The sequence below is a fragment of the Indicator indicator genome, chromosome 15 (assembly GCF_027791375.1).
Source record: "Indicator indicator isolate 239-I01 chromosome 15, UM_Iind_1.1, whole genome shotgun sequence".
Taxonomy (NCBI): Eukaryota; Metazoa; Chordata; class Aves; order Piciformes; family Indicatoridae; genus Indicator; species Indicator indicator.
The window spans coordinates 10,979,441-11,006,029 of record NC_072024.1 but is presented as its reverse complement, the minus strand read 5'-3'; the positions used below and the strand labels follow the sequence as shown (position 1 = coordinate 11,006,029).

The 26,589-nt window shown below is 56.0% G+C and overlaps 3 protein-coding genes across 7 annotated transcripts in view; all 3 read left to right on the top strand.

Annotated features, from left to right (window-relative positions):
- The window catches only part of MTMR14 (myotubularin related protein 14), a 34,777-nt gene extending 26,825 nt beyond the window's left edge, over positions 1-7,952 (top strand). Inside the window, exons 18-19 of the mRNA XM_054387682.1 lie at positions 4,436-4,591; positions 7,775-7,952. Coding sequence (XP_054243657.1) covers positions 4,436-4,591; positions 7,775-7,952 — 334 coding nt within the window. The remainder of the gene's footprint in view (positions 1-4,435; positions 4,592-7,774) is intronic.
- A 601-nt stretch (positions 7,953-8,553) lies between these two features.
- CPNE9 (copine family member 9) lies at positions 8,554-15,000 on the top strand. Its single transcript, XM_054387299.1, has 21 exons — positions 8,554-8,630; positions 10,126-10,166; positions 10,261-10,307; positions 10,599-10,702; positions 10,897-10,936; positions 11,111-11,113; positions 11,601-11,677; positions 11,884-11,947; positions 12,061-12,164; positions 12,245-12,349; positions 12,710-12,751; positions 12,861-12,936; positions 13,021-13,074; positions 13,177-13,238; positions 13,526-13,572; positions 13,654-13,835; positions 13,998-14,125; positions 14,242-14,344; positions 14,422-14,479; positions 14,635-14,708; positions 14,822-15,000. The coding sequence occupies exons 1-21, from the start codon at positions 8,554-8,556 to the stop codon at positions 14,972-14,974; spliced, it is 1,641 nt and encodes a 546-aa protein (XP_054243274.1). The 3' UTR covers positions 14,975-15,000.
- Positions 15,001-16,484: 1,484 nt separating this feature from the next.
- The window catches only part of BRPF1 (bromodomain and PHD finger containing 1), a 12,245-nt gene continuing 2,140 nt past the window's right edge, over positions 16,485-26,589 (top strand). For 2 of the 5 annotated variants that reach the window (XM_054387298.1, XM_054387297.1), the window contains exons 1-7: positions 16,485-17,080; positions 18,199-19,158; positions 21,441-21,603; positions 22,708-22,839; positions 23,146-23,274; positions 24,232-24,544; positions 25,129-25,440. In XM_054387298.1, the coding sequence (XP_054243273.1) occupies positions 16,485-17,080; positions 18,199-19,158; positions 21,441-21,603; positions 22,708-22,839; positions 23,146-23,274; positions 24,232-24,544; positions 25,129-25,440 (2,605 nt within the window). Of the gene's footprint in view, positions 17,081-18,198; positions 19,159-21,440; positions 21,604-22,707; positions 22,840-23,145; positions 23,293-24,231; positions 24,545-25,125; positions 25,441-26,589 lie in introns of all 5 variants that reach the window. The other 3 variants (XM_054387294.1, XM_054387296.1, XM_054387293.1) reach the window with 3 other exon arrangements.

Sequence of the window (26,589 nt, the reverse complement as noted above, 5' to 3'; positions counted from 1 at the left end):
GAGTGGGTAGCTGTTTGCAAGCTGTGTTCTGTGTTTGCATTTGACACTAATAGTCTGAGTGTCCCATGACACTGCAGAAAACCCCTGTGTCTGTGCTGGGGATTTATGTGTGTAGAGAGCACTAATGTAGATTAGTGACTGGATAATCTTTTGGTGAATGTGCTTTTGCTAAGTCAATTAAACAAAACCCAAAGTACCGGGATCTTAAGAGTCAAGATGTGCAGGAGTTAAATCATGGGCGATCTGCTTTGGTCAGCAGCCACAGAAAATTCACTTCCTCAAGAGGCTGCAGGTGATTCAGCTGAGGGACTGGAAGGAATGCAGGGAACACAGAGGGACAGAGAAGCTGCTGTCCCTTGTCTCTGGGTGGTTTGTTGATAGTGATAGGACTGAATGTGTGCTGTGTGTCTTGCTCCTTACAGCCACCTGACTTGGAAGCTGCATCTGCAGTGTGACAACTTGGGATAGTGACTGCAGCAGGACAGGAATTGTGTATAGGAATGGCTTCTGGCATTGTTGCACCACTATGCCATAAAATGGCCTTGTGGCCCGGCATGTGACTCTGCTGCAACTGAAAACATACTTGCAGAGGACTGGCTGCTCAGGCTGGTACAGCTCAAACACACCCTGTAGAGAGCTGCCTGGATCCAGCCAGGGCTCTCAGCACAGCTCTCTGCCAAGTGCTCCTTGCCAACATTTCCCACGCAAAGGTGGGAAGGGCTGCACTGTACTCCAGGTTGCCACAGTCTGTCTGCATGTACAGTACCTACCTAACGCCTCACTCTGAGGCACAGAGCATATGCTGGTAAATGAGCTGCTTCCCCACCAGCCCTGTGGCAGGTGAGTGGGGACAGCACAGGGCAGAATGAGAGCTTAGCTGTGGGCATTTGGCACTTGTCATGGTTATGTATTAGAAAGGTAAAGACCCCTGATTGCTGCTTTGCCTCCAGTATTGGCTCTCCTGTGGTAGGCAAGCATCCCTGTGCTCTGAAATACTCTGTCTTGTGCAGCATGTTGCATGGGAAGCACTGACCTAATTAAAAGGAACTGTTCCAGGCTAGGAGTTGCCAGTTACAGCCTGGTAGAGGTCCTTCCTTGTGTGAAGGAACAGATTGCAGCTCATCTCTGTTTTGCTAATCTAATTTTGTTAATCTTGCACTTTTGAGGGAGTTTCTTCCCACTCGTGGACCTGAAGAGGTGGGTGTGTGAAGCTCACTTTCATTCTCTTTCTGTCTGCCTTTAGATGTCTATGGCAGAGACAGTGACTTGAAGGCTTGCTGCATCTCATCTCCCCTAACCATGTCAGATTTGCTGTTGCTGTCCAGCTGCTTCCCAAGACCCTGTGCACTGCCCTCACAGCTAGCCAGCCTCTGGCATGGCTGTGATGTATTGCAGACCTGTTGTTCTTACAGGCATGGAGACCAACCTCTGTGTGCCAGCAGCCCAAACTTGCTCTGGGGGCCTCACTGAAGTCCTTTGTGGGCCTCTGCAGCAAGACTTTATAAGGAGTCTTGAAGAGTAAAAACAACAGGAAGGCTTTCACCTCTAGCACTGACCAGATTGCACTGAAATACCCTAAAGATCTGGTCTTGGGCTCAAGCCAAGCTCAGCTTCGAAGCAGCTCTGCTGCCCTTGCAGTGTAAATGCAAGATTTCCCATGCCATGCCTTCCCTGCCCATCTCACTCAACCTTTGACCTTGCAGTCTCTTGAGCCTGTTCAAGATACTCGTTGGTTGTGACACTTCCTCGGAAGCCTCCCTTGGGGACAGAGGGGAAGGTCTGCCATGATATGTTAGCTCTGCTGGCTAGGCTCAGACATCTAATCCAGGAGAGATATGACCTGTACTCACTGCAGAGTCAATCAGTTTATTCAATTAATTAACAAATGTTTATTCTGCTGCCTGGAGGCAAGATACAGACTTGCCTGCCTTAAACTCCTAGACTCCTATACTAAGAGGTTAGGTGTAACTTGACTAAGTGTTCATAGGTGCTTGACAGCATCAGGGTCCCCAGGAAGGGTTAAGAAGACAGCTGCTGAGAGTCCATCTTGCGGGAGGTACACAATGCTTTTATCAGCCTGTCCAAGAAAGGATTCAAGAGGTGGTATAAGACAATCTAATCTTAGCTGCCAACCATGGATGGTGACCAGCAGCCTGAAGCTGAGGCCATACACCCAAAGCAGGAAACAATTTTCTGTTCTTCTTCTCTAGCACAGACTTATCTGACCAGTGTGGTTTGTGATTCTGTGCAGAGGCACATTTTTACTGTCCCTGGGGCCCTACTCCTTTGCTTGGCACATGGGCACAGTCTTCTAAGCAGGCTCTTGATACCACTCTCCTGTTGCAACAACTGCAGAGCTCTGCTTAGTTCTTTTCACCTCCACCTGGAGGTCCTGCTCTAGCCCAAGCCCTCCCATGCCATCCAGGCTTGCTCTCTTGAAAGCCTTTGTTTCTGTCTGGTCCCAAACCCGTCCTCCGTTCAGCAGCTCATTACTTTTCTGACAGAATCATGTCCCTGTATACTTTCAGCCCAGGCCCACTGCCTGTAGTCCTCTTAGCTGCTTTAACTCAAGTTGTTGTCACTGCTTGTGCCACTCCTGTCTGGCTGTGCTATGCTCTCACGGAGGTGACATCCTCCTCTTCCCTCTGCACTGAAGCAGTGTTCCTCTGTTTCTCCCTGGCTTCCTGCACTGGGGAACCCAGTGCTTCCAGCATGGCACTGTGCTCTGGGCCTAAATGCTCTGCCTGCTCTCTCTTTCATGACAACTTCTTCAGCTTTACCTTCTGAAGGTAAAGAGGGATAGACGTCACTGAACAGCTGCTTCCTTTCCCTTATGAATTCCTTGCTTCCCGGGAAAAGTTATCCCTCTCTGATCTCCAGAAGGTCTTTCTAAGATTACGTGCTCCAGTGCCACTTTCAGTGACATGCCCTTGTTCATAGTGCAGTGCTCTGTGTCCAGGGAAGATACTTGCTGGCAAGCAGGGGTTCTCCTGGTACTCTGAACCTCACTCTTCTGTTCACCACACAGCCAGAGAACAACAGTTGTGCAAGGCCGGTGGAGCCCTGCTCTTTAAATGCTGTGGTGCCTTTCCAGAGAGTGGTGTTATCCCAAGCTGCAGCTGCAGGAGTGTCAACACTGTGATGAGAAGCTGACATGCAAGAAACTGCATGACTTCCCCTTCTCCACTCGTGCAACCAGCTCAAGACCATGCTTCAGACTTCTTAGACTTGGCCATATTGATCAGACCAGTTAAATGGCAGCCTGGGAGTTAGATCAGTATTGCAAATTCATCTACTGCTGTGCATCTCTCCCCACCCTTGCCTTCCAGTCTCACTGAGATCCTTCTTGTTGTGGGAGATCCTGTCTCTGTAACAGTTCTCCTGGTCTCTTGGGGAGCAGCTGCAGTGCGCCACTGCTATTCTTAGCTGTGAAGACAGCATGCAAGTACCTGGCCCAGCAGAGCTGTAGCTGATGCACTGCTATCTGCCCAGCAGATCTCAGATAAATTATCCAGAAGATCTCAGTAGTGTGTAATTGAGTAGCTCTGTCACAGGCTGTGCTTCCAGCAATGTACACTCTGCTGTGCAGCAGGGCACAGTAATTGCTTTTTCCCTGGAAGCCAAGAGCTCTGGGTTCATCTGAAGTGATTGTGCCTCCTTCTCTGAGATTTTGGAGGGAGTCCTCAGATTCACTTATACAATGTCATGCTTCCTTTTTTCATAGTGGGAGGTTGCATACATCAAACAATTATCATCCTTTGTCTATTTTTCCTGTCCTAAAGATATTTTGCCACCTGATTTCTGGCACAGTCCCTTCTTCTGACACAGGAATGAAAAGATCTTACGATGCTGGGAGGGGGAGTGTGTTCCACAGGAACATCTTGAGCAGTGACAAGCTTTGTTCAAACCAGGTGTTAATGCTTTGGAAGTGATCTGCTTTCTAATGGCTGCTGGACCAAGGATCTCTGAGTCTTTCTCTACACTAACCAAGTCGCAACCTTGGTTCTTCATCAGGCCTTGCTGCTGCCCTGGGATGTGCTAACAGCTACAACAAGCAACAGGGGGATGCCCCTTGTAGAGCACGATGTCTGCATCTGAGAGACTCGGGGCAGGACGTGATGCAGCATCTCACTAATGGGTTTCACAGTTCTGCATGGCCATCTGCTTCTTGCTGGCTCTGTCCTGTCCAAGTCTCAGTGCACTCCTGCTGCTTTCTTGGCCACAGCCAGCTTGGCTCTCCCCTCGCTTTCAAAGGAAAAGCTTGGCCTAGAGCCCAGCCGGAGCTGCATGTTGCACCCTGGTCCCCGCGTGTCAAAGCTGCTGGCACAGGCGCTGCTGGCAGCCAGCCCAGCGGGTCCCTGGCAGCAGTGTTGCAGAAAGGCATGTGGCAGGATGACCTGACTGATGGCGCCGTCTCCCTCTCTCTCTGCCCCAGATCGGCGGACCATTCTCTGCCCGGATCCTCCGTTTCCACAGACTTTGGCAGCTGGCAGATGGTGACAGGGTGTGGCAGTATTCGGGAGCAGGCAATCCTGAGCGCAGACACCTCTCTCCCTTGCAGCTTCCCGGATGAGTTCCCTAGCACTTGTCTGTAAGTGTCTCAAATGCAGGATCTCTCCTTGGGTCTCTTGACTGGCTGCAAGTGCTGAAATTTTTAGCACCGTGGCACTTTAGAAGAAGCCTGTGAGGCCATACAATAACAAACTCTCCTGTCTTCTCTGCCTTGATATTTTCCATCCAAAAATTCAATCATAGAGCACTCTTTGCTTATGCTGAACTCAGAAAACAAGCATTTCCTCTGCCTAATGATGGGGGACACTTTGCTTTCTGTAGGAAGAAGAGGCTTTTCTCTCTTCTCTGAAGACGCTGAATTTGGGCATAATCAAGTGTGTCTGAGGATGCATGCTTGTCAGGACAGGCTGGTAACCCAGTTTTTCTTGCTTTTGGATATTGCTTATCTCCATCTCCCTATTGGGGTCAGATCCTTGCTGCAGTGAGAGAGGGGCTTCCCTTCTATCAACCTGATTTTCTCTGACTGTGTGCAGCATCATTTGCTGTCACGGTCTGGCCAGTGCAGAGCAGCAGACTCTGCGTTCTGCTGCATCTTGTCGTGTAAAATGGCTGGGAGGCAAATGTTCCTCTCCAAATGGAAAGCCACCTTTGTGGAAGTTTGAAAGACAGGAGGTGCACTGTAATTGCTGTTAGAGGAGAATCTTGGCTTGTACCTTCAGGCTGGAGACTATCAATCAAGGAACTGAAATGGCAGATCAGGGGCTGCTGCTAGCTAGTTGTGCTGCCAGACATTTGCAGTCCATTACCAAGATCTGAGTGTGTGCTTTGGAGACAGAGAGGAAGCAACCTGAAAGCTAGTGTCTCCTGAGTGACAGGCGAGCAGCCCTGGCTTGCCTTCTCATGTGGCTGTGAGCATGCACTATGAGCAGAGTGGAGGAGTTGCCCCCAGATTGTGGTGAAATTAAAAGACCCATGAACTGGTAGACCAAACAATCAACAGAGGTGTCGGATGTGGCCTGGCTGGGATTTGCTCTCCTTTCATGAGGACACACTGAGCTGCTCCTGCATGTATTTGGAAATGGGTGAAGAAGCAGAAGGACCTGAACGATGAGCATCTGAATTAGGAACTACTTTAGTGTGCCCTGAACGTGGTTGTACTTGGTGACGGTTCACCAGCAGTGAGTTGTTGCTGCCCTTGGAGTTAGATCTAATGTCAGAACAAGGAATTCAGGAGACAAATGTGATCTGCTCTGGATCTGCCTGTGCTGAGACCATAGGCTCATGTGGTTTGGAGTCTGGCTGCTGGGGGCAGCTGGGTTCAAAAGGAGAGGAGCACCAGCAGTGCGTCTCCCTTGGGTGTGCAACAGATGCTGCAAGTGCTCTGCCCTGTTCAGCTCTTCACCAGAGCTGTGGGGTAGTCCAGGGCTGGGGACTGCTCAACTGCAGGTGCTGGGACCAGGCACACTGCAGGAGGGATGAAGAGTTCCCAAGAATGTTGTGTTGAGCTTAACTCAGGGCCTCCACTCTCTCTGCTCTGCCTCAGCTCTGTTTGCTCAGGAGCCCATTGTGGTTTTAGCCCAGTTTTTCACAGCCCATGAGTTTCTGGAAAACTAAATTCTGTTTAAGTTCCCACTTTACATCTCAGCTGGCAGCAGCTCAATTAAGGTTCGCTTTTCACAGCCTATTTCTTGTGCTTGTGTGCAGCTTGTCAGGGCTTACATTGAGCTGGGGTTTTGACAGCCTCCTCTCACCCTGCACCCCAAGCTGCAGGCTGTAGGAAGTGTAGCAGGGCAGAGCACCGAGGGTTGGCAAAGAATCACAGCCTGCCTCACTTTTTCAGCTGCTCAGAGGGAAATGGTACAGCTGCTCTGCAGGGTTTGATGTCAGGCAGTGGCCAGCAGCTTGACCCTGTGTCTCACTCCATGAAAGAAGCTTAAGAGTCTAAATACAAAACTTGCCCTGGGAAGAGGTGTGAGAGCCAGAAGACCCAGAACCTAACTGCGTCATGCCCTCACTTACCTCTGCTTGTAACATTTAAGATCACTGCAAGTAAGTCCTGCTTTCATGCAGCTTATTTTTGATGCTAGCAGGTTTGTAAGTCTCACATCCAAATTAGACTACCAAAAAGCATCTTTTAAATGTGGTTAGGTATGTTGCCTTTTTCCTTTGCCCTCGGCTTCTCTTCATTATCAGGCACCGTAAACAGCAGCCCCATTGGCTGCCTCGGCATCGCTTGCTGTTTATAGGCCTCCCACCAGATCCTCTTGCTGCTGTTTCCGGACCGAAGCTGTTGGCTGTGGGTGGTTAACACTTCCATTCAAATGAGCTGTGCCAATTTATAGCCAGCCCAGGCACTGGAGAGATTAAAGAGAATATTTTATGGGGAAGGTTTGTGCTGTGCCCTTGAGGTGACCTTTGAGGAATGTCTTATTCTCTCTGGGAACCACCAGCACATTGCAGAGGAACTGCAGCAAGGACCCTTTGAGGCCAGAGATGCCTCTGAACCCTACTCTTGATTTTCCTTGCTCCCTTGGCTGAAATACCTCCTTCCATCTTCTCTCTTATCCCCAACCCTACCCAGTTATGGATCAGCTGGAGAGGAGAGCAGGTCCTGGGGGAAGCCATGCCCTAACTGCTGCTTACAGAGAGCAGCTGAGCCAGAAGTAAAACACCTCTCTGCTCTCCTCTTTCCATGGCTGGAGCACTCCCTGGGGCTTCTGTCACCTTGTCTGCCCCCTCTCACCCCCACTCCCTCAAAGCTGTCTGTGCTGGCACAGTCACCAGAGGCTGGGCCCTGGGGAAGCACAGGGGACAATTGTAAATAGATTGGAGGCAACTGTCCAGGCATGGCACACGTGGACAGGCTTCATCTGGGAGCACTACACAAGGAGGGGAGGGAGCCAGCACAGGGGCTGCCATCAGCCAGCACCTGCCTGGCAAAAGCTGTGCTTTCTCAATGCTCCATGGCCTTGTGAGCACCGTGGGAAACACTGAGGGATTGAAGGTGGAGACAGAGGGGAGAGCAGGAGACTGGGGATTGGAGAAGGCTTCGCTGGAGACTGTTGCATTGGGCTACTGTAGTTGGAGCCTCTGGGTGCTATCGCTGCCCCTGGCACTGAAGCCCTCTAAAGCTCCACAGGCACCCTGGGGCCGTGATCATAGCCTCACCCATGCTGCCAGCCTCCTGCCCTACATCAGGGGTGGGAGCTGGGCTGAGGAGCACGATGGCTGTAGTTGCTGACCTCCCCCTTCTCTCTTCTAGGCTAGTGTCAGCAAGTGACCGTGAGTCCCGGTTGGAAGAAGTGCGTTCTGTGTTTCTGGCCAGCTACAGCCGGACCATCGGGCTGAAGGCCGTGCCCCCCAGCCCCTCGGGGGCCATTGGTGGCCTCCTTGAGCAGTTTGTGCGGGGCGTGGGACTGAGAGGCAGCAGCACGCTCTAAGCACTGTATTCCCAGACCGCTGGCTGGAGAACCCGGGCTGGTGTGTCCCATTAGCCGAGCCCTGGGACTGCCTTTTCCGGCGACGGTCCCCAGCGCCCACTGCTGCCCACCCCTGCCTGTGGCTGGAGGAGCGTGGTGGGCTCCGGCAAGTCTCTACAGTAAAGACACCTGAGTTGTGCCCTCTCCTGCCTCCTGTCTGAGCTGCGGGGCTGAACCGGGGGGCGGCGGCGGCAGCGGTAGGAGCCGCTCGCTATAAATAGCCCGGCCCACGCCCCGGGAGCGGCGGCACAGAAATAGCACCGAGCCGGGACCGGGAGCCTGGAGGGGCTAGCACCCGGAGTCAGGGTTGAGCCTTCGTCGCACCGGGGCTGAGTCCACAGCCCAAAAGGGGAGGTCCCGGTGGGGCTGAGTCTCCGCTGCCCCCCCGGAGTCGAGCCGTCCAGCGTCGGGCCGGTCCCCGATACGAAGCCTCCCCGGTGCCCGGGGCGGTGCTGCCAGCGGGGCCGCCGTGCCCGCGCCCGTGCCGCGCCCGCCCCCGGGCGCGCCCGCCTCGTCGGCGCGGGAGGAGGCGGTGCGGAGCAGCGGCGGTGCTCGGGCGGGGATGGCGTCTCCGGGAGCGCTGGAGCCGGCGGCCAGCAGCGTGCCGGGCACCAAGGTGGAGCTCACCGTGTCCTGCCGGTGAGCGGGGAGCCGGGCGGGGAAGCGGACTTTTGGCGGCGACCGGACGCCAATGGGAGTGAAACGCTGTGGGGTGCCCGCGTCCCGGAGCATCCCGCGGGGGGAAGGGTGGGCTTCGTGTTCCCTTCGTTCCTCGGGCACCGTTCGGTACCACGGCGTGTGCCCAGCGCACCTCTGCCCGGCTGTCACCTGCGGGGAGAGGTCCCATCCCCTCCGCGGCGTCCAGGGGAATGTTCGCACCGGGCACGGCTCTGTGGGTCGGAGGGACCCGCTGCCCTCACTCAGGGCTGGGGTGCGGGACGGCCCCCGCTCGGGGGGATGCTGCGGTGATGCCAGGGGGGTGCGGTGATGCTGGGGGCTGTGGGGTGCCGGTGCTAACGGCAAGTGGGCTTCCCAGCGGTACCCGACTCTGTGAGCCCCGTGCGAGGCAACAGGGGCAGAAGCCGATCAGCGCTGGTCCATGGTGGGAGCGGTACTGCTTGGTGCTTCTGGCTCTTGTCAGAATCTTGAGAGGCCAAGAAGGGGCTGCTGAGACTACTCTGTCAGTGGTTAAATCCAGCCGGGCAGAGGCACCGCTGCCCTCGTTGCCCACAGCCAGGGAGTCCCTGCTCACAGCGACCATAACCAGCAGCCCCCTGGACAGCGGCATCCCTGTGCCCAAAGGGGCAGGGAAGGCAAGCCGCTGCTCCCCCAAAACCCCCTGGCTGAGAGGGCAGGTTTGGCACATCGCTGAGCCCTGCAAACTCCGGTTTGGGCCCTGGGCTGATGAGCCCTCTCCCTGTAGCTGAGCTCTTGCTCTCCCTGATAGCCCTTTGAGCTGTGGGGCCTGGCAGCTCTAGGCAGAGTCCGGGGTTCAGTCCGAGAAAGCCCAGGCTTCAGCTTCACAGCCTCCCAAGGGCTCAGCACTGTCCAGGGCTGCTGGGGAAGCGCTGGAGGGAGGTCTCTCCCCTGCACACTGGAGCTAGGGAAGCTGGCTGAGCCCCACAGCTCCCAGCCCCTGCTTCAGCCCATCCTGTGCTGCCACCCCGGGGTGCGGGAAGGACCCCAGCGGAGCCCCCAGCACTTTCTGCTGTCACACCGTACAAAGGATGATGATCAATCACCTTGCAGTGACTATGCTGAGGTGATGGAGCAGGTCCCCCCTGCCCAGCCCCTGCTCTAAGCATCTCCTTTCTTCTCAGTCCTGTGCCCTGCCATTAGCCACACTCCCGCTGCCAGGCTGTGGTGGGCACTCGGCCGTCGCCGGCAGCATGCAGAAAGGTTCCATCCTCTAAATGGGTTCCTTGTCATGTTCAATCATCATCAGCGTTGGTGACACTGCTCCCTGCTCCTTGTGCTGTCCCACCGAACCTTGCGGTGGGAGCCAGCGTGTCCTCCCAGGCTGCTGGGACTCTTGGCCTTGGGTGCCAGCATGGCCTTCTGGCATGGGGGAGGACATGGGGACCTGTTGCAGGGTGGCACTCTGAGTGGCTCATGCTTGGTTCCATCTCCTCAGGAACCTACTGGACATGGACACCTTTTCCAAGTCTGACCCAGGTGAGTGGTGGAGCTGGGCAGGGGACACAACATAGCATGGTATGGGCACAGCATGGCACAGCACCGGAGCCTGGCTCTGCTCCTCTCTCTGCAGTGGTGGTCCTCTTCGTGCAGGGCTCAGGAAGCAGTGAGTGGAAGGAGGTGAGTGCAGTCCATCTTACCAAGTCTCTGGGGAGGCTCCCCAAGGAGGTTCCCAGCCCTGTGCCAGGGGTCCTGTTGCCTCCAGTGCCTCCACTCCTGGCTAATCCTCCTGGCTGGGTTAAATGGGCCCATATGGCCACCCACATCCACACTAATGATCCTTTTGCATCCACACTAATGATCCAGCCCCGCCAGCAGCATTAATCTCACTGGGATTAATGCCAGGGCAGCCCGTAATGGGGAAGGGGCCTGGGGAGGGGTCCTGGGGGGTTCTTATCCTTCTTCTCACAGTTTGGGCGCACTGAGGTGATTGACAACACTCTGAACCCTGATTTCGTCCGCAAGTTTGTCCTTGATTACTACTTTGAGGAGAAGCAAAACCTCCGCTTTGATGTGTGAGTAGGGCACCCAGGGAAGGGATCATCCTTACTTGGGGTGGAACAGTGTGCAGTCAGTAATAAATAGTAATATTAAATAAGAATCATAAATAAGGATACAGCAACAAAAAGCCCAGACAGCTGGGGAAGTGGGGCTGCTGGGGCACCCCTAAGGGCACCGGATGTTCAGGGCTCTGCTCTCACACCACCAGCTACAACGTGGACTCCAAGACCTGCTCCATTTTAAAGCAGGTGAGCTCAGCACATGCCCAGGGGACTCGTGGTGATGTCCCCATGTGATGCCACAGTGGGGCACCCCAAGGCAATGCCTTATGTGGGTGCTGCTGGGGTTGTGGGGTGGGGCAGGTGCTTCTTGGAAGGCTTTAACCTGCTCTCCATCTCTCTGTGCCCCATGGGGACTGACAGAAGGTAGGTACCACTAAGCACCAATTCCTGCTTTGCCCTGGGAACCCAGCCTTTGTAGGGGTGCCTGGTGGGGCAGGGTGCAGGCTGGGACTGGGACACACCATGGAGGGGTGGCTTTAAGGGTGTAGGATGGGTGCAGGATGGTTAGGGGGTGCAGGATGGGAGGAGGGTAGCCCAAGAGATGCAGGATGGGTTCAAGGCATGTGGGGTGGCTCTAAAGTGATGAGTCTGGGACTGTGGGATGGCCTAGGGGGCACAGAATGGGTGTGGAGCACATGGACTAGGCACCTGTGGTGGTCCTGGGGGGTGTAGAATGGGTCCTGGGCTTTTGGGGCACAGCGTGGTTTCAGGATACTTGGAGTGGCCCTGGGGCAGGGTTGCGGCAGAGCTCACAAGCATGAGTGTGTTGGCAGTGCAAGGGGTGTGTGTGGATGGTAGAGCACTGCAGCAAGAGCCCCTGAGGTCTCATAGTGCTGTGTTCGGGGTGCAGGACTTCCTGGGGCAAGCATTTGTGGCACTGGGGGAGGTGATTGGCTCCCAGCGAGGCCGCCTGGAGAGAGCCCTCACGTGAGTCCACACCCCGTGGTCGAGACCCCCATATCATGTCCCCAGCCACCAGCCCCATGGGCCCCCTTCCTGCACGTGCCCCTGCTGGAGACACCAGCCATGCTGCCAAGTGCCAGCTGTGGGGCATAAGACCCCATCCCAACCCCGTCTTCTGCCCCGTCTTGTCCTCCCTTGTCCTCAAGCTGACCAGGTGCCTCTGGTCCCAGGGGGGTCCCAGGGAAGCGATGTGGGACCATCTTGCTGCTGGCTGAGGAGCTGAGCAACTGCCGGGTGAGTTGTACCATGTACCAGCAGCAGCAGGGCTGGGGTTGAGTGGCCCCCAGGTGTAGGCGGCTGCTGGGGCAAGCAAGGAGGCAGCCAGCAGTGATGGTCCCCACCCCCAGGACATCGTCACCATGCAGCTGTGTGCCAACAAGCTGGACAAGAAGGACTTTTTTGGAAAATCTGACCCCTTCCTTGTCTTCTACCGCAGCAACGAGGATGGCACGTGAGCGTGGGGGCCTGGCAGGGTGGGAAGCATGCCAGCGTCACTGTCCAGCACACCCCAACCCTGCCCTATCCCTGCAGCTTCACCATCTGCCATAAGACAGAGGTGGTGAAGAACACGCTCAACCCCGTGTGGCAGCCCTTCACCATCCCCGTGCGTGCCCTCTGCAATGGCGACTATGACCGGTATGAGGACACCGACAGGAAGAAGGGCAGATGTGGGGCCAGAGCAGGGCATGAGCATTTCTTTGCTGTTTTGACCTGCAGTGTCAGGCAGTTCAGTTGCATTCTTATTGATTGGTTTGGGGTTTTTTTACTGTTCCAAGCCCAAATTACATAAAGACATCCCCCTCCTTTCCAGGGTCCCTGCCATGACCCAAATTTCCTGCTTCCCTCCCGGCAGAGGCGTGGGCCAGGCAGGCGGGTGGCTCTGCTGGAGGGCAGGGTGCTTGCTGCAGGGTGGGCTGAAGGGGCTGTGTCCCCACCCCAGGGGAGCCGGAGGCAGCCTGCCAGCCAGGCTCATCCTCTGCCCACCTTCGCTTTCAGGACAGTGAAGATAGATGTGTACGACTGGGACAGGGATGGGAGGTGAGGCTGTGCCCGTGCAGTGCTGGGGGACATTGGGGTGCCACACTCACTTCCAGGGGTGCCCCTTACCAGGGTGCCTATCCATGCCAGCCCTGTGCTCTTCCCTCAGCCACGACTTCATTGGGGAGTTTGCCACCAGCTACAGGGAGCTCTCCCGAGCACAGAGCCAGTTCACAGTGTATGAGGTAGGGCAATGGGTCAGGGCAGGGGGCCAGAATGGGGGACCAGGGACACCTCATGCTGGGGATTACCTACCCCTGTACCTACAGGTGCTGAACCCCAGGAAGAAATGTAAGAAGAAGAAATACGTGAACTCTGGCACCGTGAGTGGGGTTCTGGGCTCCTGCCTTGCGGGGAGGGCCTGGGTCTGACCCATCACTGTGCCTGCTGCAGGAGGTGGTCTGACCACCCTACCATGCCCACAGGTGACACTGCTGTCCTTCTCTGTTGAGTCTGAGTTCACCTTCGTTGACTACATCCGGGGCGGGTGAGTGGGGGGCTTGGTGCCCCCCGGCTTGCTGAGACCCCCTCATGGGCAAGGGTCTCGGGGTGAGGACAGTGGTGACAACACGGGTGCAGCCTGGGGTTAACAAGGGGCTGGTTGGGCTGGGAAGGGAATACAAGACAATGGTCTTGGGCTGTGGGGTGCTGACTGGGGAAAGGAGGGGCCAGGCGATGGGTCCCAGGTGGGGGAAGGAGACGCCATGCCGTGGGTCTGGAAGATGGCATCCCCTGCACCATGGGGCTGGCAGACTCCCTCGCTCTCCCCTCAAGGACACAGCTGAATTTCACCGTTGCCATTGACTTCACGGCCTCCAACGGTAAGTGCAGCCACTGTGTGTGAGGGGTCCCCGGCCGTGGGGCTGGCCATGGGGCAGGTGTCAATGGGCGCTGTGCTGCAGGGATGCCGTCGCAGCCCACTTCGTTGCACTACGCCAGCCCCTACCAGCTGAGTGCCTACGCCCTGGCACTGAAGGCAGTGGGGGAAATCATCCAGGACTATGACAGCGACAAGCTCTTTCCTGCCTACGGCTTTGGTGCCAAAGTCCCACCTGATGGCAAGATCTCCCACCAGTTTCCTCTGGTGCGCCTCGGAGCAGGGAGGGAAATACTGGGGTGGGAGTGCCCATGGCAGCTTGGCAAGGAAGGGAAGCACTCCAGCTGCACCTTGCCCTGGCATCCTGCAGCCTGGAGGATCACACTGGGAGCTATAGTTCCCCTCCAAGCACCCATCCCCATCCCCCAGAACAACAATGTGGACAATCCCAGCTGTGCTGGCATCGAGGGTGTGCTGGAGTCCTACCTCCAGAGCCTGCGCACCGTCCAACTCTATGGTCCCACCAACTTCGCCCCTGTCATCAACCAGGTGGCTGGGTGAGCACCAAGGCACTCTTCCACTTTGCTGTCCCCAAATGCTACTGGTCCCAGAGTGGGGCTTGCTGCCCACACCAATGGGACTGCTGGAGGGGCCCCATTCCTTGTCCCCACAGGACGGCTGCCCAGGTGACTGATGGCTCACAGTATCACGTCCTCCTCATCATCACTGACGGTGTCATCTCTGACATGCTGCAGACCAAGGAGGCCATCGTCACTGTGAGAACACCCTCATTGCCGTGAGTTCACCCCATGCTGGGTGCTGCCCCAGCTGCTACCTTGCTTCTTCTCCACAGGCTTCTGCCTTGCCCATGTCCATCATCATTGTGGGAGTCGGTCCAGCTGAGTTTGAGGGTGAGCTGGGGCTTTGGGACACCAGGGAAGTGGGAAGGAAACACCACCCCTTCCTCTGGTACCTCAGACGAAGGGGTGGTATTTCCATCCCATATGGCCACCTTTCACGGGTGACAAGCCACTGAGGCTTGGTGACACCAGCTGTTATCCCTCAGCCATGGAGGAGCTGGACGGTGATGATGTACGGGTGTCTTCCCGCGGCCGCTACGCTGAGAGGGACATTGTACAGGTAACACTCACATTGAGCCCAGTCCCATTGCGGGCAAGGCATGCTCAGCACCTCCTTGACACTCACAGATGCAGGATTGCTTCTGACTGTGCTGCACCTTCTTTCCCTTGAAGTTTGTGCCATTTCGGGATTATGTGGATGACTCGGGAAACCAGGTGCTGAGCATGGCCCGCCTGGCCAAGGACGTGCTGGCTGAGATCCCTGAGCAGCTGCTCTCCTATATGAAGACCCGTGACATCAAGCCTCGCCGGGCAGACCCTCAGTAGTGGACCTCCAGTAGCTCCTCCATGGGCCCTGGGGCGAGCTGGTGGAGCGAGGACATGTCACCTTTCTTCTGGCAGTGGCCAGGGCTTAGCCACGGAGATGTGGTCCCTCCAACGGCAATAACTGCAGCTGATGAATGGGGCTGGGACTCTCCTCTTCTAGCAGTGACACCACGGGGCCGGACGCCCCTGGACACAAAGCCCCGGCACAATGGAGCCGACCCGGACTGTACTGTCCCCGAGCCGCGGCAGTTCGGGCAGGGCCAGTGCCTGGGTACGGGCTGTCGGGATGCCACGCTGTGTCCCGCGCGGGAGGGCAGCCTGGCTCCCTGCCTTGGCGAGGAGGAGGATGACCCTAGGGCTGGGTGCATGCTGGGGGTCCCAGCCCTTGGCGCAGGGGGCTTCACCCCGCTCCTGCCTGCACCATATTCCTACTTGCACCCTGCTCCTGCTTGCATCCCGCGTGCCAGCACCCCGGTCCTCTGGTTCTGGCGCCCCGCAGCCTGCCCCACAGCTTGTCCCGCTCTGCAAGACCCTGGCCCCATAGCCCAGGGGTGCCACAATCCGGGGGGGACACAGGTCTGAGCCCCACAGCTATGGGGTCCCACAGCCGGGAAATGCCAGGGGTCGGGCTCTGCATCGCATTACCGATTGTAAATAAATTGCTCCAACCGCGTCTGCTACCGTGCCGGGTCCCAGCGGGGGGAAGGAGGCGGGGGGGAGAGGAGGGGGACGGGAAGGACTTGGGCGGGTCTCCCGAGCGGTGCGGCGGTATCTGTGATTCGAAGCGGCAGATTCGCATCAGCCGGTGCGGCGCGGTCCGGCCCCTGCCGCCCTCCCCAGGTCCTTCCTGCTCCCGCCGCCCTTCTTTCTGTCGTCTCCGCCGCAGCATTTCCCCCGCCCTGTCCTCGCTCCGCCAACCGGTTGGGCCGTGCCGAAAGTGCGGTTGCTAAGGGCGGCGCGGCGCTTTACCCAGCGGCCGCTCCGCGCCAGCCGCCGCCGCAGCCGCCTCCATTGTTGCGGCCCGGCCCGGGTCCGCCGCCGCTGCCGCTGCCGCCCATGGAGCCACCGCCCACACCCGCCCGCTGAGCGCGGCACCGGGGCCGGTGAGCGCGGCCAAAGGGAGGGGAGGGTGGGCCGCCCGCCACCAGCGGAAACCGGGAAGGGGGCGGCGGGGCGGGGGGCCCGGCCCGGCCTGGCCTCACTTCAGCTTCTCGGTCCCCCTCAACCCCTCAGCTCCCCTCAACCCCTCGTCCCCTCAGCTCCCCGGCGCTTCTCGGCCCCTCGGCCTCCCTTACCCCCTCACATCCTCCCACGCCCTCCCTGAACCCTTCAGCCCTCTTCCCCCACCCCTCAGCCTTCCTCAGCTCTTCGACTCCCACTCAGCCCTCACCCTCCTTCATCCACTCTCGATTCCCTTCCCTGCCCCTCAGCCCACATCGGCCCCTTAGCCCCTCTCAGCCTCCCATAGCTCCCCTCAGCACCTCTCAGCCCTATTCAGGTGGGTGACGCCATGGGTGTAGACTTTGATGTGAAGACCTTCTGCCACAACCTGCGGGCCACCAAACCCCCCTACGAGTGTCCAGTGGGCACCTGCCGCAAGATCTACAAGAGCTACAGCGGGATCGAGTATCACCTCTACCACTATGACCACGACAACCCGCCCCCACCCCAGCACACACCGCTGCGCAAGCACAAGAAGAAAGGGCGGCAGGCCCGTGCTGCCAACAAGCAGTCACCCAGCCCCTCTGAGACCTCTCAGTCACCAGGCCGTGAGGTGATGACCTATGCTCAGGCCCAACGCATGGTAGAGGTGGACTTGCATGGTCGTGTCCATCGTATCAGCATCTTCGATAACCTCGATGTGGTGTCTGAGGATGAGGAGGTTCCCGAGGAGATGCCCGAGAATGGGAGCAATAAAGAGAACACAGAGACCCAGAGCGTCCCACCGAAATCTGGCAAGCACAAGAACAAGGAGAAGCGCAAGGACTCCAACCACCATCACCACAACGCCTCGGTTGGCACCACCCCCAAGCTCCCTGAGGTGGTGTACCGGGAGCTGGAGCAGGACACCCCAGATGCCCCACCTCGCCCAACCTCCTATTACAGGTATTGTCTGTGGCCAGGGCACAGGGAGGCTCCTGAGCATCTCTAGTTCATGCCCTGGGTCTGGAGGTGGCATTGGCTCCGCTCTGTACATGCGGCTTGTCTGTAGCTGGTGGAAGTGGCCTCTGTCTGCCTCTTCCAGGTCCCACAGAGCTGGACAGCCTGTGGCTTCAGGCTCTCCAAGCTCTCTCTGGCATCACGTTCCAGCTTTGATGGGTCCATGTGCCTACAGAGTTCTCAGCTGCTGCTTAGGTCATTGCTGACAGTTGGATTGCTGTACTTTTTCCTTGCTGAAACAGCATGCATAATCGTAACAAAAAACTAATGTGTCCCCCTGCCTTCCATACCGCCTTTGGGAGGTGTGCAGAGACAGCCCTAGAGCTCCCCAGGACCGCAGTGTATCCATAAGATGTGCCAGTTTGTGGGCTCGATTCTTTTTGTTTTCCTACAGTTTTCCGTAAGTGGTTTGGTGGTGCAGTTATCCAAAATAATACCTTAATCAAGGAGTTAATGCTGAACCAAAGTAATGCTTGTGCAGCTACGCCAGCTGTCCCAGTCACCATGCACCCTGAGAAACTAGCACTGTGTCTCAGGGATGGGATAATGACATAATTTTGTGGCAGGGTGTTAGAAAAGAAACCTCCCTCCGAGGTGTCTATGGTGCTGCTACCTACATTAGTAGGGGGTGGTTACTGTTAGTTGCTGGGGCAGCTGCCTTGGATTTTCAGCTCTTTCCTCTAAATAACATCTCCTCACCCACTGCTTAGAGTGAAAGAGAGCAGGGTGCAGCCAGCGTTAACAGTGGCAGTGCCACCATGCCTAGTTACTGTTATGTATTGGGCTTGAGGCCACTGTCTCCAGAGCATCTAGCACCTGCTCGGTGCTCCTGCAGTGATGTGTCTCTGAGGCCCCTTAGATGAGTGCTTTGTTTGTGTCATGCTCAACATGCTGTTGTGCTGCTGTGCTGTTCAGGGTACAGCAACACCTGCTTCTGCACCTTCCTGCCTTATGCCATAGCACTGTCTGTAACCATCATGCTATGGCCTGCAGGAGCTGGGGTTCATCAGCTCCGAGCTCTCACCAGCTGTGCCCTCACCTTCCCTTACTGTCCTTCCTTCCAGGTATATTGAGAAGTCAGCAGAGGAGCTGGATGAGGAAGTGGAGTACGACATGGACGAGGAAGATTACATCTGGCTGGACATCATGAATGAGCGGCGGAAGACCGAAGGCGTGAGTCCCATTCCCCAGGAGATCTTCGAGTACCTGATGGACCGGCTGGAGAAGGAGTCTTACTTCGAGAGCCACAACAAGGGGGATCCCAATGCCTTGGTGGATGAGGATGCTGTCTGCTGCATCTGCAACGACGGGGAGTGTCAGAACAGCAATGTCATCCTCTTCTGTGACATGTGCAACCTGGCTGTGCACCAAGAGTGCTACGGCGTGCCCTACATCCCAGAGGGACAGTGGCTCTGCCGACGGTGCCTGCAGTCACCCTCACGAGCTGTGGACTGTGCTCTCTGCCCGAACAAGGGGGGGGCCTTCAAGCAGACAGACGATGGACGCTGGGCACATGTGGTCTGCGCCCTCTGGATCCCAGAGGTGTGCTTTGCCAACACTGTCTTCCTTGAGCCCATTGACAGCATTGAGCACATTCCACCAGCACGCTGGAAGCTGACCTGTTACATCTGCAAGCAGCGTGGCTCTGGGGCTTGCATCCAGTGTCACAAAGCCAACTGCTACACCGCCTTCCATGTCACCTGTGCCCAGCAGGCCGGGCTCTACATGAAGATGGAACCCGTCCGGGAGACAGGGGCCAACGGTACCTCCTTCAGTGTGCGCAAAACCGCCTACTGCGACATCCACACTCCACCAGGCTCTGTGCGTAGGCTTCCTGCCCTCTCCCACAGTGAGGGGGAAGAGGAGGAGGAAGAGGAGGAGGAGGATGGCAAGGGCTGGAGCTCTGAGAAAGTCAAAAAAGCAAAGGCCAAGTCTAGGATCAAAATGAAGAAGGCACGGAAGATCCTGGCCGAGAAACGAGCTGCAGCACCTGTGGTTTCTGTGCCCTGCATTCCCCCGCACAGGTACAACCCACTGCCTTCCTTTGGCTGTGGAGAAATTTCTCCCTTACTCTCCGCCTCGTGTCCCACTTTCCATGTGAGTGTTACCTTGTTCCTCACTGTAGCTTTTTGCACAGGTACATTCTGCTTTGTTCTCACTGAGGACTGTGGTTTCCTCTGGGAGCCCTGCAGAGAGGCAGGGTGATGTGCTGCCCACAGAGGTGTCCAGGCCCTTGGTGGGGCAGGAAGTAGCTGCTGTTAGTTTAGTGACAGAGAACAAACTTGGCCAGGCATGTCAGGAAGCAGATGGGGGTTCCCAGTACTCATTTCCTGTTGTGCTGACCTCACGTGCTGGAGTAAACTGGGGTGGGAGGAGGGGGCTTCTCTCCTTTCTGCCAAGGTTTGCTCTCTCCCAGGAAGATGGAAATTTGGGAATGATTCAAGCCTGAGAAATGGGCAAACCCTAGCAGTTGTAATGGCTCTGAAGCAGAGAAGTCTCATATCAGGATCCCTGTGCTCTGCTGAACTCAGCTCTTCTGTCCTAACAGCTGCTTAGCCCTTGCTGGGCTTCCTTGTTTTTTCCATGCCAAGCATAGGCAGCATCTCTGCCCAGTGCCGCCTGTGGGAGTGAAGCTGGGCAGCAATGGGGCTTAGGAAGCCTTGGCACAGCTGCCTGCCAGGGGAGGCTGGAGAGAGCCAGGACTCCTGCCTGCCCGGGGGCTCAGCTGTCTTCACAGCATGAGGGCAGCATGGTGCTATCAGGACGGTACTCAAGGTGTTGCCAGGGTTGTGATTCTGTTGCATCTGGACCCCTCAGGCTTATGGGACTACACATGTAACCTCTGCCTATCTCTGGGCTGGTTATTGGGCTGATGTGCAAATCCTGAAACAAGCATGGAAGAGCCTCACTCATCAACATAGTTTATAATTCTGGGTGTCCACAGCAGCATGCAAAACCACAAAGAAGAATCTTAGGATGGCTTTAGATCTTGCCATCCCCCTGCAGCAGGCATGACTCGGTTGGAATGCAGGTTGGGGAGCGTTTGCACCCCCTGGAGCTGCTGAGCTCTCCCTGCAGCAGGAGCTGTGCTGGGGCGTAACCCTGTGGTGCAATGCTGTCCTACTGACCGTGACTGTGACAGAGCAGGGAATGGGACTGCCACTTCTCTGCAGATCCTCACAGCTATGTCCTGTGTGGGAAGAGAGGAGCACATGGAAGACATGGGCTTTGCTCTGTGGGCAGTGTTCTGGTGATTTGGGGAGGCAGAACTCTGCTAGAGGCTGCTGGCTTTTTGCCATGGTCCGTGTCCTCACCATATGTTGTTGTTCACTCAGTGGCTGGAGTCTCTTTCCTTACACTTGGATGCAATGGCAGGCAGTTCGTAAGGTCTTGCTGCTATCGCTGCCCTCACAGTGACACCCATACTGAGCTAGAAGCTGTTAACCTCTCCCCAGGCCTTCCTATTGGAATTAATTATTCTTCAAGGGCTGTTGCCAGAATGCCAAATGCCTTCCTGTGGGAGCTGTGCTTGCCTGGTGGTGGCACATGGGGCTGCTCTCAGGCTCTCCAGCCGAGTCTGATGCAGGTTGGGCCATCCCCTGTGGAGACCTGTCCCAGCAAGACATGGAGCTGCCAAGGGTTCATCCCTTCTGCCCTCTGCTAGCAAGGCATCTTTCTTCAGCTTTGTTGAGCAAGGCTATCCCAGCCTCTCTAGGCTTTCTGCTGTTGTGAAGAGTAGGAAAATCCCTTTCGTGGTTTTTAGGTTAGTTCTTCATTAGCTAGGAGAAGAATTCTCCTGTGCTCGTGTCTCCAGGTTTTGTCGAGTTAAGGGCTTTCTGGGGCTCCAGCTTGTCTGGTAACATTTGGCCAGGGCCTTTGTCCCCATGAGTGTCCCTCAAGTAAATAATGATTTGGGATAGCAGCACTGTAGGGCAAGCAGTTTCAGGGACCATGAGAGCTGTTAAAGGCCCAGCACCCGATGCAGCTGTGTTGAACCATGACCTGGTGCAGCCTGCCCAGGCTTTTGCCCAAAAGTTGGCAAAAGGTGGAAATGAAAAATGTGTTTTAGAGAGGCAAAGCTGGATGTTTCCTGGCGCCCTCCATTGTAGCTGGCTCACTGAGGTGGTTGCCCTGCATGACTTGCTGTTACAGAAATTCCTGCCACAGGAAAGGGTGTTCTTTGCCTGAGGAGTTTCTCAGCTGCTCTCAATTGGCCTTGCAGACATGTCCCCCACATCCAGAGTTTCTCCTGCCATGACCACGCTCCTTTTGTTGATGCAGTCTGTGATTCTTTTCCATTCTTCAGGCTCAGTAAGATTACAAACCGTTTAACCATCCAGAGGAAGAGCCAGTTCATGCAGAGGCTGCACAGCTACTGGACCCTGAAGAGGCAGTCCCGCAACGGTGTCCCTCTGCTCCGCCGCCTTCAGACACACCTGCAGTCCCAGCGGAACTGTGACCAGGTGATGGCAGCTCGCTGGGGTGCTGGGGGCAATCCTGGCTGCATGTGGGTGCTTCCTGCGCCTTCGGAGTGCTGGGCTCAGAGCCTTTGCTGCATGCGGTGCCTGCAGGTGCAGAAGGCAGGCTGCAAAGTCTTGGGTGAAGAAGGGACAGCCCCAGCTGCTTTTGCTGCTTCACCTTCTCTGCTCTTGGCATTCAGAGATTTGCCAGGCAGCAGCACCGCTGGCAGCTTGCCACTTGAAGGGAATCCTGCTGTCTTCTGCTGCTGTGCAGACATTAGCTGCTCCTTCGTGCTTGCCTTTAGCTGTTGGCAATGGCAGATCTGTCAGAAATGGCTCTAGTCTATAGAGGCTGCTCTGTCAGCTAGCTATGAGAGGGAAGGCTGGAGATCTCCAGAAAGTCTGGAAGGAAAGAAGGCCTTGCTTCCATTTTCTCAAACCGATCCAGGAGCACTCCTTGTGGATGCTGCTTCCAGCCCACTGTCTGACTCAATCTTCAGCCAGTGCTTCACAGATGTGAGGTCTCTTGTGCCAGAGACCTTTTCTTCTGACTCCCTATCTCAGCCTTAAATCATTCTTTCTGAGCCCTTTGAAAGCTGTGACCAGGGAAGGGTTTCTCCTGCCTTTGGCCCCTCTCGTTTTTATTTGCCGTAGAAAAGCTGAGACTGCTTCTGCACATCTTTGGCTATGGCAGAGTAAAAGTCAGCATTTTTATGTGCTCTAGAGGTGAAAGCAACCAGAGCTGGGTTCTCTTTTTGCACTATTGCCCTTTGCCAGAGCTCTGAGGAGTAGCACAGACCCTGATATTGTTGATCTGTGCTCTTGGACAACTGCTGGTGGTCAGTCATGTTAGGAGGAGTATTTCCAGAGACAAGGGATGTCTGCCTCCTGGCATTTTGAGGGCTTGGTGACCAAGGAGTATTCAGCTCTGGTCAGAGGTCAGACTGTTTCTGAGTTACCCACCTAGGTCACAACAAAGGAACCAGGACCCTTGCTGAAGCAGTGGGTCAAACATGTTGGTTCCCTTGCCGGAGGAGAGCCCCAGCACATGGTCAGGAAGGTGGAGATGGGAATACATCTCCTGTCAGCTCATGATCTCTGATGTTCCTGCAGAGAGACACTGAGGATAAGAACTGGGCCCTGAAGGAGCAGCTGAAATCATGGCAGCGCCTCCGCCATGACCTAGAGCGTGCACGCTTGCTGGTGGAGCTGATACGCAAGCGGGAGAAGCTCAAGAGAGAGACGGTAACATTTGGGGTGCTGCTGGGGTGGGCATGAGCATGAGCTCTTTGGAGTGCTGCTGGGCATGTGCCAGGGTCTCTGCGCTATGCTGTGCCCTGCCCTGGTGGTTCTGAGCGAAGGGGCTGTGCTGTGAGGCTGAGTGGAACATGCAAGTGCTGGAGTGTTGTTAGACCTGTGCTCCCCTGAGGCAGCGGGAGTGAGCTGTGGCCCCTACCCTTTGCATGAGGAGAGGTGTCAGCACTGCTGCTTTCTAGGGACTGTCCTGGGGGCTGGGCAGTGGCTCAGCCCCACTCCATTTCTGCATTTTAGATCAAAGTGCAGCAGGTGGCACTGGAAATGCAGCTGACGCCCTTCCTCATCCTCCTCCGCAAGACTCTTGAGCAGCTGCAGGAGAAAGATACAGGCAACATCTTCAGCGAGCCAGTCCCTCTGTCTGAGGTAACAGAAATCTACGAAGTAAGAACCCCTTCCCCCAGATTTCTACTTCACTCAGATTTGTCCCTTGCTGGTGCCAAGGACTGCCCAGGGTGCTGTCTGGTCTGGAGGCTCCCCCGGGCAACATGGTGCTGGCTCCTGCATCCCAGCAGCACTCACCCACAGGGGGTTGTGCAGTAATGCCCTTCCTGTGTGAGCTGAATGCAGAACAGCTGAGTTGGGAGTGCAGCACTCAGCAGTTCCTCTGTGCGTATTGCTGGTGACTTCCCTGTGTCTGTGAGCAGCTGGGGAGTCCTGCAGGGAAAGGCAGAATGCTGGCCCTTGACTGGTGGCACACTCCTACCTGTCCTCTGCAGAAGGCCTCTGCTAGATAACAGACTAAGCAAACCACAGAAATGGTTTTGATCCCTAGACTGTCACTGCAGGGGACAAGAGAAACAATTCCTGCAACCGTGGTCAAGTCCCTGCCTGGGGAAGTGGGGAAAGGCTGTGCTGACTATTTCTGGCTCTGGCAGCAGCTTGGCATAGAGGTGCTCTGGCAGAGCTGGGGAGGAAGCTACTTGGTCCCATCTGCAGCCACTGCTGGTGCCTGGATGCTTTTGTTCTACCTGTCTGCACTCACCCTCACCCCCAGGATGCACTCATGGTTTCCTTCCTTGGGAAATGCCATGCAGCATACTGGATCCCAGCTGACCACAGACAGGAGGAGAGGATGTGTGCGCGGGAGCCATAAAAACTCTTCCGAGCGTGTATCTGCTCTGACAGGTGGAGCACAGCACATGGGCTCTCTAGTCTGGAGGCGTTACTGTTCCTCAAGCTGCAGAAGCAGACGGCATTCCCCGATGTGCATTTGGGCAGAACACAGGGAGCAATACGTGCTTCCTCTAACAACTTTTCTTGGAGCAGATGATGCTAACTGATGGCTCTCAGGGTCTTAGCTCTGGCTCTCTCCTCATGTAGGTCCCGGACTATCTGGATCACATCAAGAAGCCAATGGATTTTCAGACAATGAAACAAAATCTGGAAGCATATCGCTATCTGAATTTCGATGACTTTGAGGAGGATTTCAACCTGATTATCAACAACTGTTTGAAATACAATGCCAAAGACACAATCTTCTACCGGGCAGCCATCCGCCTGCGGGAGCAGGGAGGCGCCGTTCTCCGGCAGGCTCGGCGGCAGGCAGAGAAGATGGGCATCGACTTTGAAACAGGCATGCACTTCCCCCACTGTGTGACGGTGGAAGAGGCTCCAGTCCAAGACATCGAGGATGGTGGGTACTCATCTCTTGTCCCAGGTATGAGGGCTGCTCAGAGGTAAAGCCCTGGCAGAGTTGGGGTTTTGGGCTGCTACACAGCTTCCAGTACTCCTCAGCCAAGTCTCACTGGGTCTGTGGTTGTAGTTCTTCTTGTCTCTGGCCAGTGGGGAGCACGGCCAGGAACAGTTTGTCAGAGAAGGATGCTTTTAGGTTTTCCCTCCCCCTGCTCCAGCACAGGACAGGCTCAGAGGAACTTCCCTGCTATGTAATGTTTCAGGATCCCTCTGACTCTTGTTTTTCCTGTTAATGTTCTCTTCCTCTTTTTCCTGTGGCGTCTGTGCCCTAGATGATGGGAGCCCTGGTATTCTCGAAGCTGTTGATCAGCCTACTTTCTCCAGCAGTCCCAACTAGCTTGCTTCCCCCAGAGCTCTTTCTCCAGGTGTTTTAGGGTAACTTCCCATGTTCACAGGTGTTCAATACCATGTCAGCTGCTTCCCTCATGCAGGGAACCTGGATTGCCTCATGCCCTTTCAGGCAGTGGAGCTCCAAGAAGTTCCCAATTTCTTTCATCCACCTGCTCCTCTTTGTTCCCTCAGAAGACGTACGGCTACTGCTCTCGGAGAATCAGAAGCACCTGCCCTTGGAGGAGCAGCTGAAGATCCTGCTGGAGCGGCTGGATGAGGTTAATGCGGGCAAACAAAGCATAGGACGGTCCCGCCGGGCCAAGATGATCAAGAAGGAGATCACAGTCTTGCGTCGGAAACTGGCTCACCCGCGGGACCTGGGCCGCGATGGGCTGGAGCGGCACTGCTCCTCTGCCAGGGGAGTCCTGCAGTCACACAACCCCTGCGAGAAGGACCTGCAGACAGACAGTGCTGCAGAAGAGAGCAGCAGCCAGGAAACTGGTAAAGGTACTGGCCTCTCCAGAAAACTGCTAGTTTTTCACTCCAGAATACTGCTGGTTTGGGGGACCAGTGGGAAACCATCTCTGGACAGGCTTGGCCAAAGAAGAAGCCACCCTGCCAGGTGTTCCTGTGGCAGGAGGGCAGTTCTCTGCACATGCCTCACTCCTTCTCGGGAGGAGGGCGTGCAGGCTCTTGGGGGTAGTCCCTTGTCTCCTGCTCCCTGGCAGGGATCTCCTGTTTCTCATAGTGCCTCCAATAGGGGTAGGTGTGGGGTACAAATCCTGCACCTCCCTAGTGTCCCTCCCAGTGTACCCATCTGAGGACAGCACCCAATGGTTTGCAGTGAGCCATGCCAGCCAAGCCAGTGGGGATTGGCAGCAGAAGGGGGATACCTGTAGGAACAGCTACAGCCTGATGTGTGTTTGCCTCAAGGGAGGGTCAGCAGGTCACTGGCATTCACAACTGTGGTCAGTGTTCACCCAGTCAGCTCACTTCCTGTGGTCAAGGAGCTGGATGTCATTCCAGAGACTGAGAATTGCAGCTGTGTGATGTGGGGCATGAGATGGATTGTTTCCTCCTGCCAGGCCCTGCCAGCTCTGCCACACTGCCTGGTTTCTCTAGGAACATTATGGAGCAGGATGCTTTCAATGTCCCTGTGTGGGAACACAGGAGGGAGTTGCATCAGCACTGACTGCCAAGCTCCAAATGCCCTCCTGGGCTAACCACCAGCTCCCTGGCCTGGACAGAGATGCTAAGGTGGGCTCTGTGGGGAGTACACCAAAAGCTCCAGACAGAGCTGCCAGGTGTCACTGAAGGTTTGCCACTTCTACCTCACCTTAGACACCAGGAAAAGCCAGCTCTTTTTGGTGCCTTTGCCTCTCAAGGGTGCAGTGGAGCTTCTCAACTGCTGCATGTCAGGGGGGTTTATTCCTGCTTGCTTCCTGTTCTTCTATGTCTGTGAGGCTGCTGCCAGGGAGAAAGGAGGGCATCCCTGACTGGTTGAGGGTTCTCTGGTGTCCCCATCTAGCTTTTACTGTCATCAGACTGGATAATTTGACCCTGAGAGCTGAGAGCCTAGGCATGGCAAACCTCAGGATGGAGCATCTTCTGAGATAATGTTCCTGAGAACTAAAGCTGTTCATTGATGCTGCTGCC

What these genes read in the sequence shown, in the direction of transcription:
- CPNE9 (XM_054387299.1), top strand. Translation starts at nt 8,554, where the DNA reads ATGGCGTCTCCGGGAGCGCTGGAGCCGGCGGCCAGCAGCGTGCCGGGC. An exon ending in GACTGGGACAGGGATGGGAG is followed by an intron (nt 12,752 to 12,860) that starts GTGAGGCTGTGC and finishes CTCTTCCCTCAG; the next exon opens with CCACGACTTCATTGGGGAGT. An exon ending in CCAAGGAGGCCATCGTCACT is followed by an intron (nt 14,345 to 14,421) that starts GTGAGAACACCC and finishes TCTTCTCCACAG; the next exon opens with GCTTCTGCCTTGCCCATGTC.